At 39.0% G+C, this 23,073-nt stretch overlaps 1 protein-coding gene across 11 annotated transcripts in view; it reads left to right on the plus strand.

Annotated features, from left to right (window-relative positions):
* The window catches only part of SYNE2 (spectrin repeat containing nuclear envelope protein 2), a 374,696-nt gene that overhangs the window by 170,309 nt on the left and 181,314 nt on the right, over positions 1–23,073 (plus strand). For all 11 annotated transcript variants that reach the window (XM_055362017.2, XM_063697890.1, XM_055362019.2 and 8 more), the window contains exons 38-45: positions 252–364; positions 1,758–1,960; positions 2,413–2,532; positions 2,631–2,922; positions 4,078–4,229; positions 4,987–5,296; positions 7,417–7,581; positions 8,541–8,882. In XM_055362017.2, coding sequence (XP_055217992.2) covers positions 252–364; positions 1,758–1,960; positions 2,413–2,532; positions 2,631–2,922; positions 4,078–4,229; positions 4,987–5,296; positions 7,417–7,581; positions 8,541–8,882 — 1,697 coding nt within the window. The remainder of the gene's footprint in view (positions 1–251; positions 365–1,757; positions 1,961–2,412; positions 2,533–2,630; positions 2,923–4,077; positions 4,230–4,986; positions 5,297–7,416; positions 7,582–8,540; positions 8,883–23,073) is intronic.

Raw genomic sequence — 23,073 nt, forward strand, 5'->3', positions numbered from 1 at the left:
AGGCGGGTGGATTGCTTGAGCTCAAGAGTTTGAGACCAGCCTGGGTCTCAAACCTTGGTGAAAGGTTCACCAAGTTTATGGTGAAACCTTGTCTAGGCTTTATTAGCCCTCAAAATTGGCTTTCAGAGGTTATTACCACTTTCACAACGATGTATATCTATGGCATGGGAAACAAGTTTCAAAATCTCTCACTTTAACAAGATGTATGAAGTCTTCCTTGAATGAATAGAGCTTTTTTTTTCCCCCTGCAGATCAATGCAAGAACTTTAATGACTGGTTCAGCAACATTAAAATGAACCTTAAGGAGTGTTTTGAATCATCAGAAACAAAAAAGAGTGTGGAACAAAAGCTACAAAAACTTTCTGTAAGAGATATATGTGTATTTTTAATAAAAATTTTCAATACTAAAATATTGGAGGCATAGACCTGTATCAAAATAAATAGGGAGGCTGGGCACAGTAGCTCACACCTGTAATCCTAGCATTTTGGAAGGCCGAGGCTGGTGGCTCACTTGAGCTCAAGAGTTCGAGACCAGCCTGGGTCTCGAACTTTGGTAAAAGGTTCACCAAGCTCATGGTGAAACCTTATCTCTACAAAAAATACAAAAATTAGCTGGGTGTGGCAGCAAGTACCTGTAGTCCCAGGTGAGAGGATCGCTTGAGCCTGGGAGGAGGAGGGTGTAGTGAGCTGAGATCATGCCACTGCACTCCAACACTCCAGCCTGGGCGACAGAGTGAGACCCTGTCTCAAATAAAAAAGAAATAGAGTAATAAGTATTTTGACTTACTGATATTTTCACATAAGAGATAATATTCCCAAATAACTTGGCCTTTTTCCAAATATTTAAGACTCTATTTATTGGGTATGTGTACAAATGGCTTACAGAATCTCTACTTTTACATATATTCTAAGATGCTGTTTAATTTAGTGTCCACTGGGGAATTCAGTTGTGTTGAAATCACATTTGATAAAAAATAAAGACCTAATTTGGACTTTAAAATCCCCTTTCTTGAAAGAGGTATTTTAACTTGTTTATACATCTTTTTCCAGTTATATTTCTTTTAAAAATTGCCGCTGAACTTCAGTACATTTCTGGTTGGAACGTAGTGGAGGATATCCTGAAATGAAAGGCAGAGTTCATGGGGGCGTATGAAAGGCCTGCGGTACCCTAAAATCTTGATCATTTTAGGGTAGACTATCTATTACTTTAATGTTTTGATGATTAGTTATGTTTTTAAGCTTATCAATGGCACTAAATGTTCACTGTTTAATTCCTTGCTTTGATGGTACCATTCTTTACTGATAGAATCACCCCTCTTCTAACAATTTGAAGTCTCATCTTTTTTTGTTTGCTTGTTTGCCTTTAATTTTGCCCATTGCATGGGCCTTAACAATTGATGCCCAAACCTTGAAACGTAAACATTGAGATAAAATTCTTATTTGGGCAACGTTAAATAGAGAATAGTCTGTGGAGAAGTTGGACGTAGCCAGGATAGGAAAATGTAGCTGTCCTGGTCTTGCTCCTGCTGATCTTCCTGGTGGTTCTGTGTTGCTTTGCTTGATGTAATTCCCAAGAAGTCAGAACTATTATAAATCATCTGCCAGTGGAGATAGCCACATCTCCATCACCCTTCTTTCGTATAGGATCTTAAGAAGGTGGTATGTCTGTGTACTGGTTTGGAAAAGTGTCGTGAGGGTGGCAGAGACCACATTCAGACTTGCCAGGAGATTGTAATGGACTTTTTGTCTTTCTGAAGGATTTCTTGACTCTTGAAGGAAGAAACAGTAAAATAAAGCAGGTGGACAGCGTACTGAAGCACGTGAAGAAGCATCTGCCCAAAGCACATGTGAAGGAGCTTATCAGTTGGCTCGTGGGTCAGGAATTCGAATTAGAAAAAATGGAGTCCATATGCCAGGCTCGAGCAAAGGAGCTTGAAGACTCCTTGCAGCAGCTACTGAGGTAGGAAATAAAGATGATATCTAAATAACATGTTTTCTAACCATATCTTTATTTGTACTCTGCCTCAGCGCAGAGAGCACTGGGATATGCAGTACACACAAATTTCACACACAAAAGGCATACTTTTCAATCCAGGTTTGGTGCTAGAAATATAAAATTTCGGGAAAAATCTTCACATTGTCTAATGTAGCAAAGGTTCATGGGATAGTCTGAAAAAAGTTTTCTGTTTCCTGTTGTCTATGAGACGTTTGTGTGGTTTTCTTTAATACTATAGAACCCCGCTATCATACAGGCTGTTAATTAGATTTGTTATATTACAAATTACATTCTCTCTAAATTATAACAAACATATTATAAAAACCTGGTTGAGTCACAAGGTTTGTGCCGTCCTTTTCTTTGGTATAAACACTTTTTGCTTATTTTGTATTTAAACATGTGTAATGTTCTTTTAGACTCCAGGATGACCATAGAAACCTGAGTAAGTGGTTGACTAATCAAGAAGAGAAATGGAAAGGAATGGAAGAATCAGGGGAGAAAACTGAGCTGTTCTGCCAAGCTTTAGCTAGAAAGAGGTATAGCTGATCTTGTATGAAATACATTACCTGAGATAATGGTTTCTTCCATGGTGTGGTTACTCCTATAAACTTTAAATGGTATTTGGAATTTACAGGGAACAGTTTGAATCTGTGGCCCAATTGAACAACTCTTTGAAGGAATATGGGTTTACTGAAGAAGAAGAAATAATAATGGAATCAACATGTTTGATGGATAGATACCAGACATTACTGAGACAACTAAGTGAAATCGAGGAAGAGGATAAGTTACCACCCACAGAGGACCAGAGCTTTAATGATCTTGCACATGATGTAATTCATTGGATAAAAGAGATTAAAGAGTCCCTTATGGTTTTGAATTCATCCGAAGGCAAAATGCCACTTGAGGAAAGAATCCAAAAAATCAAGGTATAACTATGGAAACTAAATTTCAGAAGTCTGAGTGAACTCTAGTTTTGAAAAGATTTAGAGGAAAACTGTAAAGATGTGCTTCTTAATGGAAAATCAGATCACTGTGGAATGGTTGAAGAAATTCAGATCACTGAGCTTACAAAAAAGAAGGGTTGTGACGGATCTAAAATTACTTTGATGCACATGAAAGAGAGAAAGCATGTCCTGTCTTAGAGAGAGCAGTGCCTATTGTCCGTCTTCACTGAGTGCAGAAGAATTGAAATAAAGACAATGAATCAGAGCCGCTAGTGGGAGGGAGTTTGCTAGGATGTCAAAAGAACATATGTCAGTATAGCAGAAGCATCAGCAATGTCGAGGCAGGGGAGTTCTTCACAGTGGATGTGTATGGTTCATAAAAGTTTATTAGATAGTGGGAGGGGAAAGCAAGGAAGTCTCAAGCTCCCTTGGGCTCCCTTTTTATGTAAGGGGAGATTCAATAAACATTTTTAAAAATTAAAATTTAATTATAGTAAATTTAAAAATTCAATCACTAGATAAAAATACAGGGGACGGAAGCACTTGTGTTTAAAAGGAACTCTAGGAGAACTGAAATCACATTCATTGAAGCATTCTTAGAGGAAGAAATGGCCAAAAATCGTGAGCTCTTAAGGTTGGTGAGACTTAGTAAATGATCAGAATCATTTGGGATTATATCCAGACGTTTTCCCAGAGAAAGTGAGAATGAGAATTAATTATGTCATGGTAGAGAAACAAGAGTTGACATGAGGGACACTGTATTTTCCTATGGGAAGTCATAAGTCTCTGCTTAGGTTATAAAAATGTCTTGTCAGATTGTTATCATAACTCTCCATCCATAAATAATAGAGTGGATAGGAAGAGGTTTTGCCAGGGTTTTGGGGGCATAAAGAAAGTATTGAAAATCTAGAGAAGAGCAGGAATGCAGTCAGCTCAAACTGACAAATATTTATGGAGAACTATATACAATGTGAAGAGAGATATCTTTGTCTTTCGGGTACATATAAAAATGAAAAGATTATGTTGAAATATACCCTACAGGTAGAATCTCTATATAAAGCTTACAAATAAAGAGATACCATGTAGTATCTCTAAGTAATGCAAATGACATTATAAAATCTCTTTTATTTAATTCAGGAAATCATTTTGCTGAAGCCTGAAGGGGATGCCAGAATAGAGACCATCATGAAGCAGGCTGAGAGCAGCGAGGCCCCGCTGGTTCAGAAGACCCTCACTGACATCAGCAACCAGTGGGACAACACACTCCATTTAGCTAGCACCTACCTAAGGTAAAGGGCATGCCTGCACTACTTGCATCATATCCCATTGCCCAGTGAAGCCATAACAAGTATGTTTTGTCTGCCTCCTGGGTTTGGATATAATATCTGCTAGAGAGAAAGTTGGTAATGTCAGGGACATCCACAGTGTCAGAGACAGAACCCAAAACCAGATAACCTCATTATCTGCATGGTATCACTGTAGAATAATTAATGCTCTTAAATATTTATTTTAAGAAATTCTTAAATATGTGAACATTGATAAATGTTGGCTGAATCCAATGGATGTAATTCTAGTGAAAATTCTTAATTCATATCATGTCTACAATGGTACATTTAATATTTAGAAATGTGAATTTTATGTTTGTCTGAAGAGCCAATCAGATCTTAATTTTAAGCTATAGAAAGCATAAACTAGTTAGTTGGTTAATGTACGGAATGTTTGTTTTACTTTATGAAGAAGTAAAATATGGGAAAATATAATTAATAGAAACTGTTGGGACTTGTTTGAAATCTAAATTATTAAATATTCTCTGGTCAAATTATGTAACAGAAAACAATTATTTTTTAGTAATACTCAAATAATTTCTGTCTTGGTTTCTGAGCTAAACAGTGTTATTTACAGTGTTCTAATATCAAAAGAGTCTCTGGGAACAATGTATATTAGTGTTATTTTAATGTTTATTAGGATGTGTGTTACATAATAGGCAAAATGCTAGTCCATTTTGCTAAATATCATTTCATTTATAAAATATTTTGTGAAATTTAGCCATCAAGAAAAGCTTCTACTAGAAGGAGAGAAATATTTACAAAGTAAGGAGGATCTGAGATTAATGCTCATAGAACTAAAGAAGAAACAGGAAGCAGGCTTTGCTCTACAACATGGTCTGCAGGAGAAGAAAGCTCAGTTAAAGATTTATAAGAAATTCCTCAAGAAAGCCCAAGATTTGACATCCTTGCTAAAGGAGTTAAAATCTCAAGGAAACTACCTCTTGGAGTGCACTAAAAATCCCAGCTTCAGTGAAGAGCCTTGGCTGGAAATAAAGCATCTACACGAAAGTCTTCTTCAACAACTGCAGGTGAGGTGGTCAAAATAATGCTTTAAATGATTGTTCTAATTATACATAAGTATGCCAGACATATGTGGAACTATCTGTTGTTGTTGTTCATTTTGTTTTGTTTTACTTTATTTTATTTTATTTTTTTGAGACAGGGTCTCACTCTTTGCCCAGGCTGGAGTGCAGTGGCATGATCTCAGCTCACTGCAGCGTCAACCTTTGCGGGCTCAGGTGATCCTCCTGCTTCAGCCTCCCGGGTAGTTGGGACTGCAGGCATGTGCCACTATACCTGGCTCATTTTTGTATTTTTTTTAGAGATGGGGTTTTGCCATGTTGCCCAGGCTGGTCTTGAACTCCTGGGCTCAAGTGATCCTCCCGCCTTGGCCTCCCAAAGTGCTGGGACTACAGACGTAAGCCACACCTGGCCTGTTGTTGTTCTTTTGGTAAACTAAGAGCTTTCTAATTTGATTGATCTTGTTTGTTTGTTTGTTTGTTTATTTATTTATTTATTTATTTTTAGAGACAGTGTCTTTCTCTGTCACCCAAGCTAGAGTGCAGTGTTGCAGTCATAGCTCACTGCAGACTCGAATTCCTAGGCTCAAGCGATCCTCCCACCTCAGCCTACCTGGTAGCTAGGACTACAGGCATGCGCCGCTACACCCAGCTAATTTTTTTATTTTTGTAGAAATGGGGTCTCGCTTTGTTGCCCAAGCTGGTCTAGACCTCCTGGCCTTATATAATCCTCCTGCCTCAGCCTCTGGAATAGCTCGGATTACCTGCGCGAGCCACTGCACCCAGCTCCTAATTTATCATTTTTAGATGAAAATCCTAACTCTCAAGGATGGAAGAATAAATCCAGCTCATTTTGCTATTGTATTATTTGATGATGATATTATATTCTCTCATCAAAATTCCCCTCTTTAGGGGTAGAATGGGTTAAGATTTTTCAGGCATCTCTGTGAAGGTAACAGTGTCAATATTATCCATCCATCCATCATCTGTTGTTAGTAGTTTATGTCAGTTATCTTATATCCACCTTCTTATCAGTGCCCCTCCCTCAGATCTTCCTGCCTAATCTTCAGTAAAATAATTACGAGGCAGGCTGGGCACACTGGCTCAACGCCTGTAATCCCAGCACGTTGGGAGGCTGAGGTGGGTGGATCACAAGGTCAGAAGATTGAGATCATCCTGGCCAACATGGTGAAACCACGTCTCTACTAAAAATACAAAAATTAGCCGGGCATGGTGGCACGCGTCTGTAGTCCCACCTACTGGGGAGGCTGAGGCAGGAGAGTCGCTTGAACCCAGGAGGTAGAGGTTGCAGTGAGCCGAGATTGCACCACTGCACTCCAGCCTGGCAACAGAGTGAGACTCCATCTCAAAAAAAATAATAATTAAGAGGTAAAATGTCAGCTTGTCATGAGGGAGTATATTCTTTTAATAGAACTGTTTATAATTCTTTGTACACTGAAAGCCAGCTTCCATGTAAAGATTGCCTGGGTAAGAAATCCTGCTTGAACAGATAGCAGAAGTTGGGCAGGGGTTAAGATAGACCTGTTCTTCTGTAAATTGTTTAATTTAGTAGTTGCTGCTTTTTGATCAGCTGTGGTCATTGTATTTTCCTATCCCAGGGAGAGAAACTAAAGGTGGTTTTACTTTTGAGTTAAGATTACATTTTCCTAACACACAGGTTTGGAGTTTGATTCTTAAGACATGAATCTGAGATTAGTTTGATCTCATATGGTCTCATTTCCAAGTGTGGAAATTGGTAGTTGGTTTTATTGCAAAGGATAATTAAGGAAGCTGCTTTATCATGAATGTTTGGGATTTAATGATATAATTTGTAGCTATTTCATTTTATAAACATCTTGACAAATAAATTATCTTCATGAAGGGGAAATGAAGGCAAAGAAGCATGGAAAAAACATTGTTTTCAATAAGAGTCATTTTTTTTGGGGGGGAGATGGAGACTTTGCAGTGAAATATCTCAAATTCTAAAATCTTTAGAACTCTAATTTATAGCTGTATTCCTGTTTCAAGATGAAACTGGTAAACAAGTATTTATTAGTCATTTAATTATTTTGTGAGTGAAAACAATCAGAGAGAAATAATTTGTAAATTGTCTGTGGCTTTATTTTTAGGATTCTGTGCAAAACTTGGAAGGTCACGTTCGAGAACATGATTCATACCAGGTTTGCGTCACAGACCTGAATACTACATTGGACAATTTCTCCAAGGAATTTGTCAGTTTTTCTGATAAGCCTGTGGATCAAATAGCGGTTGAGGGAAAATTGCAGAAACTGCAGGTACTAAACAGTGTCCAGACATGATAGACATTTAAAAAAAAAATCAGTGTTAATTACAGTGTGATTAATCAGTGTCCTCTGTCAGAAATTCCACTGGTATTCAGATGACTCTTAGGTAATTAAAGCTCTGACCAGTCATAATAAATGAGAATGTCCTTCTTTAGTGGACAAATCCATTTATAATTTGAATTGACCCTCACTTGGTGGGCCCTCAGGGACAGTTTTACCCACTAGACTGTAGGACCTTGAAAGGCCTGTATGTTACTCCTTTATGTAACTTCAAAATCTGTCATGGTACTTGGCTGTTAGTTGGATGAATGAATGATTGAGTGAATGCTTCTTGTGTAGCCCATTAGGATAACGACTGATAAACTGTACATCGTTCACCTAGATTTATTCTAGTTCAAAGTAGCTACTGCAGTACATCAAATTCCTTTTCAGTCTAGAGTTTTAAAATCAGTCATATTTGTTTACGCATTTACTAAATATTGATTTTCTGCTATGTTTAAGACAGTACACTAGATGAATTTCTCATCAACACAAAGTTTTGCTCTGAATTTTAAATATTAGCATTAGATTCATTGGGTATATTCTAAATGATTCTTCTATTCTTTTTAATACTTCACACATAATAGGCACCTATTATTCAGTGTTTTGATTGTATGACAAAGACGTATCTTGAACAAAACATATATATTCAATGAATATCTGTTGATTGCCTCCTGTGTTGTTCTAAATTACTCGTTGCAAACATTTTAGTATCTTAAAATACGTATTTGAGAATTTGATCCAGGATGCAGCATTGGTTTAAATTTTGCCAAAGTTTCTTCTATGTGATATGAGTTGTTAAGTTTTTAAATATTTCTACTGGTGAAGCAAGAGTACTCTGTGATTTACAAAAGTCAATTAACTTTTGTGGCAATTGAATGGAGATATAACAATCTTTTCTCCACTCGTAGGAACTAGAGAATAGACTCAGTTTACAAGATGGCACATTAAAGAAGATTTTAGCTTTAGCAAAATCTGTCAAGCAAAATACATCTTCAGTGGGGCAGAAGATTATTAAAGATGATATAAAATCACTTCAGTGTAAACAAAAAGATTTGGAAAACAGGCTTGAATCTGCTAAGCAGGAGATGGAATGTTGTCTCAATAGCATTCTCAAATCAAAACGCTCAACAGAAAAGAAAGAAAAGTTTACTCTGCCAGGCAGAGAGAAGCAGGCCACTTCTGATGTGCAGGAGTCTACTCAGGAATCAGCTGCAGTGGAAAAGTTGGAGGAAGACTGGGAAATAAACAAGGTAAGTGCTTGTGATTGCACTTTCAAGACAGTGAGTCTGAGAATGAAGAGGTATTTGGCTCTGAAAAGAGGGTCGTGAATCAAGCATTCTGATTTCATAATTAAATCCTCAATGTCCTGGCTATTTATGAAGCCTACTTGTAAAAAGAGCTCTTAGAAAATTGTCCAGGATTTCAGTGGTGAAATATTGCTGTTCAGTCTGTTAAAATGTCAGTCATCAATTTAGGTTTATTATTCTCTCTGATAGGTAATCAGATACCGTTTCTTGGGTCAAGAGCACAAAGGCAAATTAGAAAAGGCGAAAGAAAAGAAAATGTTCTTTACCTATTTTCTCAGGAAAAAAATCCAAGATCCCAATTTTTGGGGGGTTGATTTCATAATAAAATCAGAGACTGTCGGAAAGGATAGTTTCTTATCTTTTTCTTCTTGTGTTAACCCTCTGTTGTTAGATCATTTAGTGTGAGGATGGCAACATTTAGGCTCCTAGCTTTCCCTAGGAGAAGAAAGAAGAATGTTTTCTTCTTTTCACTGTGAACAATCACATGAGTACATTTCTTGTGGCTCTTAAAGTGCTTTTTCATAGGTTACAGATTGAAATGGGAATTGCACAAAGAGAGATCCAGTAAACTATATTTGAGAGGATCTCCCTGACACCCAGCTTCTCACAGTCAGGGTCCGGTGCGACAGTAGTGGAGGTTGGAACATTCAGGTATGAGTTCCCATCAGGTTTTTAGGGAGTAAGTAATCAACAGGAATAAAGAGAACATGCACTTTTATTGTCTCCGTAGAATAGAAATGCATGGAAGATTAAAGGAACCAGGCAGGATTTTCTAAAAATATGTAAAACAATGTGAAATGCCTATGGAGCATCTCTCTGTGAGGAAAGTTTTTTAAACAAATCCCACAGTGTTAGATATTGCTAAGGAAATGTGTCAGGCCGGGCATGGTGGCTCACATCTGTAATCCTAGCACTTTGAGAGGCCTTGGAGGATCCCTTGAGACCAGGCTGGGCAACATAGCAAGAACCCTGTCTCTACGAAAAAATAATAATATTAATAACTGGGCATGATAGTGCACATCTGTTATCCCAGCTCCTTGGGAGGCTGAGATGGGGGAATCATTTGAGCCTAGGAATTTGAGGTTACAGTGAGCTGTGATTGCACCACTGTACTCCACCCTCGGCGACAGAGTGAGACCCTATCTCTAATTTTGTTGTTGTTGTTGTTGTTGTTGAGACGGAGTTTCACTCTTGTTGCCCTGGCTGGAGTGCAATGGCGCAGTCTTGGCTCACCGCAACCTCTGCCTCCCAGGTTCAAGCAATTCTCCTGCCTCAGCCTCCCGAGTAGCTGGGATTACAGGCATGTGCCACCACGCCTGGCTAATTTTGTATTTTTAGTAGAAGACGGGGTTTCTCTAATTTTTTAAAAAAGGTAATATGTCTTAGAGGATTAAGGGATCAGTGAGTGAGGCTCTTGATGTTGTATGTGTAAAAGAAACTTTTAAAAGAGTATTTAAATAGCAATAGATAATCAAGACTTAGTGGCTCACACCAGTAATCTCGGCACTTTGTGGGGCTGAAGTGGGAATATCACTTGAGCCCAGGAGTTTGAGATCAGTCTGGGCAACATAGGGAGATTTCATCTCTACAAAAAAATTGAAAATTAGCTGGGCATGGTGGCTTGTGCCTGTGTTCCCAACTATTTGGGAGGCTGAGGTGGGAGGATCACATGAGCCCCGAAGGTTGAGGTTGCAGTGAGCCATGATTGTGTCACTGTGCTTCAGCCTGGGCAATAGTGCAACACCCTGGTCTCTAAATAAATAAGTGATAAAGTTAAAAAGGAAAAATAACTCAGTGCTTTCTATGAGATAGGCTGTACAAGAGGGCACAGTCCTAACACACGAGCTTGCTAAAGGGAGTTACTTGCCTAGCAACTTTTAAACTAACTTCCCAGATCCATTTTGACTGTGAACCCCCAAAACTCAATAGAGTATGTTGAGAACTATATAAAGATCATAATCTAAAAATAAGAATTGTTTTTGGCCAGGTGCAGTGGCTCACAGCTGTAATCTCAGCACGTGAGGAGGCCGAGGTGGATAGATTGCTTGAGCCCAGGAGTTCAAGACCATCCTGGGCAACATGGTGAAACCCAGTCTCTACAAAAAAAAAAAATACAAAAATTAGCCAGAGGTGGTGGCACATGCCTATAGTCCCAGATACTTGGGAGATTGAGGTGGGAGAATTGCTTGAGCCCAGGAGGTCGAGACTGTAGTGAGCCGAGATTGTGCCACTGCACTCAAGCCTGGGTGACAGAGCAAGACCCTGTCTCAAGAAAAAAGAAAAAGGTTTAAAAAATTTATTAAGCTTTTACTTTATCTTGAATGATAAGAGTTATTGATAGTTTATGATACAAATTTAAGGGTTATTGATAGTTTATGATACTTCATTTAAATGTTTTTTTCAGGGCAAATGGAGGAATTGATGTCCTCAAATAATTTTCATAAGTTTGGATACAGATAACTAGTTTTTATTCTCTAGCAACATTTTGTTGCTTTATTCTTTTGTAACATGGCTATTTTTCTGTATCTGTATGGCTTATTTTCTCTGAGTACTGGCTGTATTTTCTTGTATGTAATATTAGAGTATGTAATATTATATAACATTAGTCTATTAAGGTCAAGAGCAGTTTTAAAGTTGAACAGCAACTAGCAAAAGAGATCAGATTTATGCTTAGACTAATAAAGTACATGTATAATGTGACAAATGACATAACTGTGTTAATGACTTAAGCTGGATTCTCAATATAATGAATACGTAGGACACATAAAGGCACAGTTTACTGAATTATAAATTTGATTAATATAAAATCATTGTGATAGTGAAAATAAGCACTTTAGTCATTAAAAACACTACTTGAGACTTATTTTGTGCTAGTCATTCTGCTAGAATGTGAGGATATAGTTGTCACAGCTTAAAATCTAACACTAATTAAATTGCTAATTAATACTCACTTCACATGTGTTTTTGGAATCCAGAGAGGCTTTTATCAGATTATTTTAAATAGACCCCAGAAGAATTTTTAGAAAGTTTTTATTTCTTTTACTTTTTCTTTAGTAAATGTCATTAATCTTAGAATTTTGTTGAAAATGTGATGGCAATTTCCAAAAATTGCCATCATAGCATGTATATATTTGAATCCATCGTCAAGAATTTCATTTCAGATGAAATGCAGGTGATTTTGTAGATCTGGACCTTTGGTTGACCTTTTCTTTAATATTGGAAATGTTCAGGCAGACCTAGAAACAAAAGAAGTTGCAAAATTCAGTATGACGGGTATTTGTGCTTATGATTCAATACCATACTGCATATTTTTATAGATGCATATTTCTGAATTTTTACACATGGGTAGGCAGAAGTACCTTCCATCTCTTCCTTTCTATATAGGTTAAGTGAAGCAGCAGATTAGGATATGGTAAAAAGTGAAGACTGTCTAATCTCTTAGGATTTTATGTGCCCATAAAGAGAAATGATAAAGAGGAAAAACAGGGAAACTCATACATTTTCTAATTTATTATTTTTTTCTAAAAAATCATAATACAACATTACAGCTTATCTAGTATCAAATGATCTTTCTTGCCCCATCCTTCCGAAATAGCAGCCTACATGACATATTTGCTTTTTAAAAACTGAAAACCTTTGGTCTGTAATTACTTCTTTGATTTCCTTATCATTGACATGATTGTTAGCATTTCTGAATTGATTTTGTTCTTTTCAGAAGTTTCTGAGCATTTCTAATTTGATGTTTAAGAAGGCATTTGTAGATAAATCTTGGAAGGTACAGGCAAAATGTGCAAAGCTCTAGCTGTGGGTGAGTGACCCGGAACAAAGCCTGGAGTCAGAATTTGAATGAGAAGGAAACTACTTACTGGAGAGTTTTCAATCCTGGGGTAAATTATGTCTATTTCTGGTGGTGTTTATCCTGTTAACTCAGTAGAAAAAAAAAAGTTATAACAGAGCACATAGTTGGGCCATGTGTCAACTACAGTGTCCTACTTGCCCTTTCTGGCCAGTATGCAAATCTTGCATCTTACTGTAGAGGTATTTTCACAATCCAAAATTTATGCCTTAATGGGATAACCAACTTACATAGTACATTTTCTTTTTTTTTTACCATCTATAAACAACATGCATTTGAGAACATGCTCCAAAGTTGTAAAATCTCAGGCTGAAAAAGACCTTAGAAATTGTCTAACCTAACCCTTGTATTTCAGGTGAGGGAATTGAAGTCCAGCAGACCTGGGACTAGAACTTAGGCATCCTTTATTTATTTGTTATGAATTTTAGAGACAGGGTCTGGCTCTGTCACTCAGGCTGGAGTGTAGTCATAGTGCAGTCATAGCTCACTGCAGCCTTGAGTTCCTAACCCTAAGCCATCCTCCTGCCTTAGCCTCCTGAGTAGCTAGGACTCCAGGCATGTATCACAATACCCAGCTAATTTTTGTATTTTTTTTTTTTTTTTGTAGAGACCCAGTCTCACTAAGTTGCCCAGGGTAGTCTTGAAGTTATCTTATCTGTACTCAGTCTGATGCTCAGAACTTTTTCATTTTACAAAATGTGGTATATGGGTGGAAAATTCAGATCCAAAAAAAGTTTGAGGAATGTAGGATTAAACACGTTCAAATAGGTTTTCTTTACTGTGTGACCTTTTAAATCCTTTAAGAGGCTAACGTGCTGACTGACCTCAAGGGACTGTTTATTGAGTTCTCATGGATACCTTGTCATATAATCCTGGCATTTGTTTCCAAGTTTCTTTTTCCTCTTTTTCTTTTTTACTTTAAAAAAAAAAAAAATCAGCTCCCCTATTCTAAGAATGTTTTGAACTTTCTCCACTCTTTCAGCCGAACTAAACCTGTTCTATCGTTCTTTTTGTTTGTTTGTTTGGAGAAGGGGTCTCGCTCTGTCACCCAGGCTGGAGTGCAGTGGCGCGATCTTGGCTCACTGCAACCTCTGCCTCTGGACTCAAGCGATCCTCCCACCTCTGCCTCCTGAGTCGCTGGGATCACAGGTGTGCACCACCACACCAGCTAATTTTTGTATTTTTGGTAGAGACGGGGTTTTACCATGTTGCCCAGGCAGGTCTCAAACTCCTGGGCTAAGGCAATACTCCCTCCCACCTTGGCCTCCTAAAGTGCTGGGATTGCAGGCATGAGCCACCACCCCTGGCCACCCTGTTTCTATTGTTCTTGACAGATGTTTGGTCAACAACTGCTACATTGACAGGCCCTCAGTTTCTTTCCATTTTACTCTATAACCCACACATTTAAAAAAATTTTTTTTTTTAATTTTTCCCCAATCACCTACAGTCCAAAGACAAATATACTATTAATATTGGAAATGGAAGACTAAATAAAATTCTTATTCTGGTTTACATTCTTTGGTTTGAATTCATCTGTACATCTACTCAGTTTAAATTCATTGACTAGGCAGTGAGGATCCCCACATAGACATGGTCTCTGTTCTCAAAGAGCTTCTAGTCTAGCTGGGGGGATACACATTAATCAACTAATTATACCAATGAGAATCTAATTACAGGAACCAAAGGAAGGAACCTAGTTCCATGATAGTCTTTAACCAAGGAATCTGACCTACACTGTAGTGTCAGAGAGAGCTCCCAGGAAGCAGCATTGGAACAGAGACTGGAAGTGTCAGTTGGAGTTAACAGAGCTCAGGGCTGGGTGTGGGGAGCATTTTTGACAGAAATACTGTCTCCTCTTTTGATGGGAGAGAGCGTGAGGAATTTCAGAAGCTGACTAGGGGCATGGTGGCTGCAACATAGGAGGCAGATGGCAGAGGAGAGTGACAGAGATGAGGCCTGAGAGGTAGGTGTGGCTGGCTGTGCCTTACGAGTCACATTAACATTTTAGATGTTATACTAAGAGAAATTGGCAGCCTCTGAGACTGTGTTGATCTGGCTTTTGGTTTTGTCTCTAATGGTGATGATGTATGCTTATGCAAAGAGTTGTTTTTCACTGCTTTATATTGTAAAGCTTTAGAGAAAAAAGAAATACATCCTTTAGAGCTGGTATGACACTCTGCCCCATTGTTGCCAGGTTACAAGTATTGGATTTAGGTTTCTGCCTGTCACAAAGTTACCATAGCCGTGGGCCATAGCCCCTGAATGGGAAAAGGGATAGTGAAGGTTACTGACTTGCCTCTTGTGACTGTGCTAACATGTTGGCCAAGCTGGAGACCATGCTCAGTCATTTAGAGCTCCGTGTTTTCAATGCTGAAGTGGCATGTTCACTTTGTGAGTCAGGGGATGTAAAGATGAAAATGTCATGGTCCTGCCCTTAGGAGGAGTTCATGATATTCTTCTCACCTCCTATTCTTTTCCAAACAGACCCAAATGAAAGGAAAGATACATGTTTGAAAAAAAGCAACATTTAAAAAAAAGAGTAGACATTGTTGGCCATGTAACCCAACCATGCTTTGATAGAATGGTCATTTTCCACTTTAAATTTATTATTAACTTTGAACATTTTATTTATGCTCAGAAGCTCAATATGTAGGCTTTAGTACACTCTTTATACTTTGTCTTGAGTTTATGCTAAGTATAATTTCTGTTTTAAGTAGAGAAATTTTAGGAGCATGGGAGAAGGGAAAGAATGAGATATCCAGGGGCTTAGAATTTATAAGGGCTCAATGAGAGGCTGTTCATTGATAGATACTCCAGAATAGACACGGGCCCTTGAAAAGCTTGTACCTTTGGGGAAAAGTAGACCAGGAAAATCTCAAGCCAGAGAAGGACTATGAAGCTTCTTTTTCCAGTTACACATGGAAATAAGAGGTCTTGCATGAGAAACCTAAATCAACCCTATGTCTTAAGCAGGTTTTGAGTCTAAATTTATACTAATTGCATTGTGGAGCAGGTCTAGCCAAGAAATTAACATGACAATCAGTCTCTAATCTGTCTGTCTATCTACTTACTTACCTACCAGTCAAGCCAAAGAGATTCCCACAAGTAGGTTAAAAAAAGTAAAGTCTGATAACAAATAATTAGTAAGAATGAATGAATAAATAAATAGCACAAAGGAACACTCTACCACAAGGAGGAGTACTCATCACATCAAATGAGAGAATACCCTAAGAAAGTGAGATAATGCAGCAATCTGAAAGATATTTTACCATAACGTGTTTAAAATGATTAGTAATTAAAAAAAGAAGAAACTGAAATCATAAGGAAAGAATACAGTACTTTGAGAACAAAAGGACAGATATGAAAAATAATCATAAGGGACTTCAACAAACAACAAAAAAAGTCATTAAATGCAGATTGCTTTGGCCAAATTAAGCAGCAAATTTGACGTAGTCTGAAGAGACTTAGTTAGAATATATGACTGAGAAAATTATCACAAAATCCAACATCTGTAAAGAGACGTATCCCCTACTGTAGAAGTGAGGTTAAAAAAAATATATATATGTATATACATATATATGTATATATTTTCTGAAATATTTTCAGAAATATATCTATGTATATATATTTCTGCCATATATATATATATGGCAGAAAATAGGAAGGAGTTTTAAGAGAGCCAGAGGCTATACTGCAATGATTGAACACATTTCTGATAAGAGCTTTAGGAGGAGAGAATAGAGAGATTGGAGGAAAGGCAAAACTTAGAATTTTCCAAAATTGAGGAAAAATACGAATCTTGTTTCAAGAAGAACAGAGAGCCTTGAACAGACTAAATAAAAATAAAGTCTTATCTAAATGCATTGTACTTAAAATAGTAAAACACCAGAGCCAAAAAGAAGAATCTTAAAGGCAACTAGAGAAAAAAGATTACCTCTAATAAAACAAGTATGTCAATAATAAATTTCTCAACATGGAAAGTCAGAAGGCAGTGCAAATAAGATCTTCAAGGAACTGTCAACCTAAGAGAAAATAGCTGTCAATCTAGCTGAATTATCATTCTAGAATGACGCAAAATACATTTTGAGACAAAGACTGAAAGTTTATCTATCTCAAACTTCAAACAAAAATATATTTAAAGAAAAGCTTAAATGTGAAGAGAAAATATTTAAATCTTTACAAGAGAATATAAGGGAACATTTTTGTGATCTTGGGGCATAGAAGACTTTGTTAAACAGGCCCTAAAACCACAAGCCTAAACAGGAAAAGAGAGACAAATTTTGACTAGATTAAAACAGTATGCTTTTGTTCAACAAAAGACATCATACACAAAGTTTGAAGACAATCTACTGAAAGATAATGACAATGCATATAACTATTAGAAGATTAATATCCAGAATACAAAAAATAGCCCCAAATCACTAACAACACAATAAAAAATGGACAGTGGATATGCAAAAGCAGTTCGCAGAAGGCAGGACTCGTATGTCCAATGAACATATGAAGAGTAGCTCAGGCCAGGTGCTCTGGCTCATGCCTGTAATCTCAGCACTTTGGGAGGCTGAGGCAGGAGGATTGCTTGAGCCCAGGAGTTCCAGACCAGCCTAAGCAGCATGGAAGACCCGATCTCTAGAAAAAAATTTTTTAAATTAGTTGGGTGTGGTGGCGTGTGCCTGTGGTCCCAACAACTTGGGAGGCTGAAACAGGAGAATCAGTTGAACCCAGGAGATTGAGGCTGCAGTGAGCCATGTTCACACCACTGCACTCCAGCCTGGGTGACAGAGCAAGACCCTTTCTTAAAAAAAAAAAAAAAAAGAAAAGAAAATAGTGAAAATATCACTATGCTGGTAGGAATATAAACAGTAATTCAATGTGGAGAATAAATCAATAACTATCTATTGAGAATCAAAGGAAGCACACTACTACCAGTAATTTTTACTCTACATAGATATCTTAAGGAACTCCACACATGCACAAGAAGAATCATACAAGGGTATATATCACAGCACTATCTATTATATGAAAAGTTGGAAACAATATTGTTTTCCACAGTAGTCTAACAGATGAAAAATTCATTTTCATTCATTCAGTATAATGAACTAGATTTATAATCTGTTAACATGGATAAACCTCCAAACATACTGCTGAGTGGAAAAAAACAAGTTATGACATGATACATCCATGATTCTATTTCAGTAAGAATTAAAAACCCATAAAGCAATGTTATATGAATACTAACATATGTAGTGAAAGTATAAAAGTGTGTGTATAGACTTTAGAACAGTGGTTGGTTCTGAAGAGGAAGAGATGAAAAGGGATAGAGGTTGGGCTTTAAATTATTTTCTTAATACAGAAAATTATATCACTTTAAATCTGTGTGGTCAGTAATGTGTGTCTGTTATTGATATGGTTTGGCTGTGTCCCCACCCAAATCTCATCCTGAATTGTAACTCCCACAATTCCCACATGTCATGGGAGGAACCCGGTGGGAGGTGATTGAATTATGGGGGCAGGTCTTTCCTGCCCTGTTCTCATGATAGTGAATGAGTCTCATGAGATCTGATGGTTTTAAAAAATGCGAGTTTGCCTGCACAACCTCTCTCTTTTTGCCTGCTGCCATCCACCTAAGATGTGACTTATTCCTCCTTGCCTTACACCATGATTGTGAGGCTTCCCCAGCCACGTGGAACTGTAAATCCATTAAACCTCTTTCTTTTTTAAATTGCCCAGTCTTGGGTATGTCTTTATCAGCACCATGAGAACAAACTAATACCGTAAATTGGCACCAGTAAAGTGGGGCATTGCTGAAAAGATACCTGAAAATGTGGAAGTGACTTAGGAACTGGGTAACAGGTAGAGGTTGGAACAGTTTGGAGGGCTCAGAAGAAGACAGGAAAATGTGGGAAAGTTTGGAACTTCCTAGAGACTTGTTGAATGGCTTTGACCAAAAACCTGATAGTGAAATGTATAATAAGGTCCCGGCTGAGGTAGTTTCAGATGGAGATGAGGAACTTGTTGGGAACTGGAGCAAAGGTGACTCTTGTTATGTTTCAGCAAAGGGATTGGTGGCATTTTGCCCCTGCCCTAGAGATTTGTGGAACTGAACTTGAGAGAGATGATTTAGGGTATCTGGTGGAAGAAATTTCTAAGCAACAAAGCATTCAAGAGGTGACTTGGATGCTGTTAAAGGCATTCAGTTTTATAAAGGAAGCAGAGCATAAAAATTAGGAAATGTTTCAGTCTGACAATATGATAGAAAAGAAAAACCCATTTTCTGAGGAGAAATTCAAGCAGGCTGAAGAAATGTGCACAAGTAACAAGCCGAATGTTAATCCCCAAGACAATGGGGGAAATGTCTCTAGGGCATGTCAGAGGTCTTCACGGCAGCCTCTCCCATCACAGGCCCAGAGGCCTATGTAAAAAAAAATGGTTTTGTGGGCTGGGCCCAGAGTCCTTTTGCTGTGTACAGTCTAGCGACCGGGTGCCCTGTGTCTCAGCCGCTCCAGCCTTGACTAAAAGGAGCCAAGGAACAGCTCAGGCTGTGGCTTCAGAGTGTGTAAGCCCCAAGCCTTGGCAGCTTCCATGTGGTGTTGAGTCTGTGGGTACACAGAAGTCAAGAAATGAGGTTTGTGAACCTCTGCCTAGATTTCTGAATATGTGTGGAAACACCTGGCTGCCAAGACAGAAGTTTGCTACAGGGGCGGGGCCCTCACAGAGAACCTCTGCTAGGGCAGTGCAGAAGGGAAATGTGGGATCAGAGCCCCCATACAGAGTGCCTACTGGGGCACCACCTAGTGGAGTGGTCTCACTGTCACCTAGCCTGGAGTGCAGTGGCACAGTCACGGCTCACTGTAGCCTCAGCTTCCTGGGTTCAAGTGATCCTCCCACCTCAGCCTCCTGAGTAGCTGGGGCTACAGACACATGCCACCACACCGAGCAAATGCCACTGTCCTCCAGACCCCAGAATGGTAGATCCACCGACAGCTTGCACTATTTGCCTGGAAAAGCTGCAAACATTCAATGCCAGCCTATGAAAGCAGCTAGGAGGGAGGCTGTACCCTGCAAAGCCACAGGTACAGAGCTGCCCAAGACCATGGGAACCTACCCCTTGCATCAGCATGACCTGGATATGAGACCTAGAGTCAAACGAGATCATTTTGGAGCTTTAAAATTTGACTGCCACACTTAATTTAAGACTTGCATGGGCCCTGTAACCCCTTTGTTTTGTTCAATTTATCCCATTTGGAACAGCTGAATTTATCCAATACCTGTACCCCCATTGTGTCTAAGAAGTAACTAGCTTGCTTTTGATTTTACAGGCTCATAGGCAAAGGGACTTGCTTTGTCTCAGATGACACTTTTGACTGTGGACTTTTGGGTTAATATTGAAATGGGTTAAGATTTTGGGGGACTGTTGGGAAGGCATGATTGGTTTTGAAATGTGAGGACATGAGATTTGGAGGGGCCAGAAGCAAAATGATATGGTTTGGCTGTGTCCCCACCCAAATCTCATCTTGAATTGTAACTCCCACAATTCCCATGTGTCATGGGAGGAACCTGGTGGGAGGTGATTCAATTATGGGGGTGGATCTTTCCTGTGCTGCTCTCATGATAGTGAATGAGTCTCATGAGATCTGATTGTTTTAAAAAAATGGGAGTTTGCCCACACAACGTCTTTCTTTCTGCCTGCCGCCATTCATGTAAGATATGACTTACTTCTTGCCTTCCGCCATGATTGTGAGGCTTCCCCACCCACATGGAACTGTAAGTCCAATGAAACCTCTTTCTTTTTTAAATTGCCCAGTCTCAGGTATGTCTTTACCAGCAACATGCAAACGGCCTGATACAGTTATATTTTATTCAGGTTCATATGAAATATTTTATATTTTAAAATAAAATGTTTAAAATGAATGTGCAGAGTAAAAATAAAATGGAGGAAAGGGTGGTGAGCAAAGGACGCCTGCTGATGAAAGAATCTTCCATTCCAGGAGCTTAGCAGGACCTGGAGTCTCTGTTCTAACCTCCCTGCCACAAGCAAAGGACCTTTTACATTTGAAATGTTAGTTCAAGGGATTCTGTTGGCTTTTCTGCCAAGCTAGAAACGTGGCTTTGGGAGTTGGTAAACAATTAAACTTTTGGGGGTAATTTCAGGTTTTCAAGAATCCTTTTTCTGACTACTAAAGGCAGTTGTTAGAAATAATGCTTTACTGTTGTGTAACCATAGTCCTCAGGTACTGGATCATCAGATAAGAGAGGCTAAGGGTTCTGCAATCTTAGTAGATGATGAATAACAGATAAAGTGTTCCTCAGGTCCAGTATCTAGGCCTTCAGTGCAGGTTCTCTTGGGCCAGGGGTGTATTTCGTGGGGTGGGGGTCCTCTAGGAAATAGTAACCATCAGATAGAAAGGAGACAGCTATCTAGCTCATAGGACTGGCTCATAGGCAGAAAGCACCTACTGGCCAGTGAAACCTGAAGTGTGGCACCTCTCTTTCTTCTTACAGCCTTCCTGGATCTTTCCCCTGTGAGATGCTGCTGCCCTAGGTGTAGATTTTCGCCACAGTGTGCCTGAATACATTGTTGGAACCTGAGGAAGTTTACAAAATTATTTCAGTAATTTGCAGCCTTTTAGAAGAAGTGACTTGTGCTAAATGCCAATTAAGTACTTCAAAACCAGTAACCCTGGACAGTTGAATTCTCTTTCCAGTTAAAACTGGTGAAGCTCCAGACAGTATTTGTTTTATTTAAATGAACTTTTAGTTTTAGAATAGTTTTACAGTTACAGAGAAGTTGCAGAGATAATACAAAAAGTTCCTTTACACCCCTGCACCCAGTTTCCCCTATTGTTAACGTCTTACATTACTATCTAGACAGTATTTTTAAGACATCAATTTCTACCTTGTTGGGGATGTGGACATGTTTTATTCACAAATTTGATACCTCAAAGATTCTATGGACATGAAAGTATATAGCACAATTAAATGGTTTTTCATATATAAAGTAACCTGAAAATAAAAACGAGTGCCCTAGCAAAATAGTGGACATCTTTTAAAATTACTGCCATGGTACTTCATACATCTCAGGGCTCCACAAATATTTATTGAAAGAAAGAGCAAGTGAATGCAGATGCATTGTCTCTCTGTGTCCTATAGAGAACCTCAAGTTCTTAAAGCTTTCAGAAAAGGTCAAATTACCTCGTATATAACTTGTTCTGCCTTACCTAGGTTTGAATTCTTACTACTGATTGGCTTAAGACATAATTTATCCTTTCTTTGTTTTTGAAATCAAGATGATTTTGAGCAGGGTCTGTCACCCAGCCTGGAGTGCAGTGGCGCAATCATGGCTCACTGTAGCCTCAGCCTCCTGGACACAAGTGATCCTCCCGCCTCAGCCTCCTGAGTAGCTGGGACTAGAGATGCATGCCACCACGCTGAGCTAATTTTTGTATTTTTTGTACAGATGGGGTTTCACCGTGTTACCATGGTGAACTCCTTGAACTTCTGGGATCAAGCAATCCGCCTACCTCGGCCTCCCAAAGTGCTGGAATTACAGGCATGAGCCACTGCGCCTGGCCAGTTTATCCTTAATGATACAGGATTTTTCTCAGCCCCTTCACCAGACTCATAAAAGAGGCACCTCGTCTACTTGGTCCACTGTGCTCAACCCCTTGCTGGAGGGAGCACATGAGCAAGTGAGCATAGGATCTGGCCAGCTGCTCTGGGTGCCAGGACAGGAGCAAGCTCTGTGTGGGGCCCGCGGCCAGACTAGGCATGTCACCTTGAGGGGAATGCAGTGGCGCCTGGGTGAGGGTGCTCATGATCCTGAAGCCCTAGAAAGGGGTATTACAGTGCTCCTTTAGTTCTGCTGTCTGCAGATGGTGGTATGTTAGTAGCTCAGTTGGCCCCTTGCCTTGTCATGTGGGGCAGTTGCCCTCCACCAGCAAAGGCAAAGGGCTGGTGTAACAGCCTTTCTGGGTACCCACACTTGGTGGGTCCCAAGCTCTTGTCCAGCATCCAAGAAGAATGAAGTCATGTGGATGATTGAAAGATGGTGAAGGCAAAGAATTTTATTGAGTGATGAAAATGGCTCTCAGTGGAGAGGGAAGCTGGAGGGAGGATGGGAAGGGCAGGTTGTCTTCCCTGAAGTCAGGTTGTCTCTTCCCTAAAGTCAGGCCGTCTCCTCCTCTACCAACTGAGTCTGGTGTCTTTATAGGCACAGGATAGGGAGTGTGTGCTGATTGGTTTGTAATTACGCAAAAAAGGTTAAAGCGAAGACACCAC

The sequence above is a fragment of the Gorilla gorilla genome, chromosome 15 (genome assembly GCF_029281585.2).
Source record: "Gorilla gorilla gorilla isolate KB3781 chromosome 15, NHGRI_mGorGor1-v2.1_pri, whole genome shotgun sequence".
Taxonomy (NCBI): domain Eukaryota; kingdom Metazoa; phylum Chordata; class Mammalia; order Primates; family Hominidae; genus Gorilla; species Gorilla gorilla.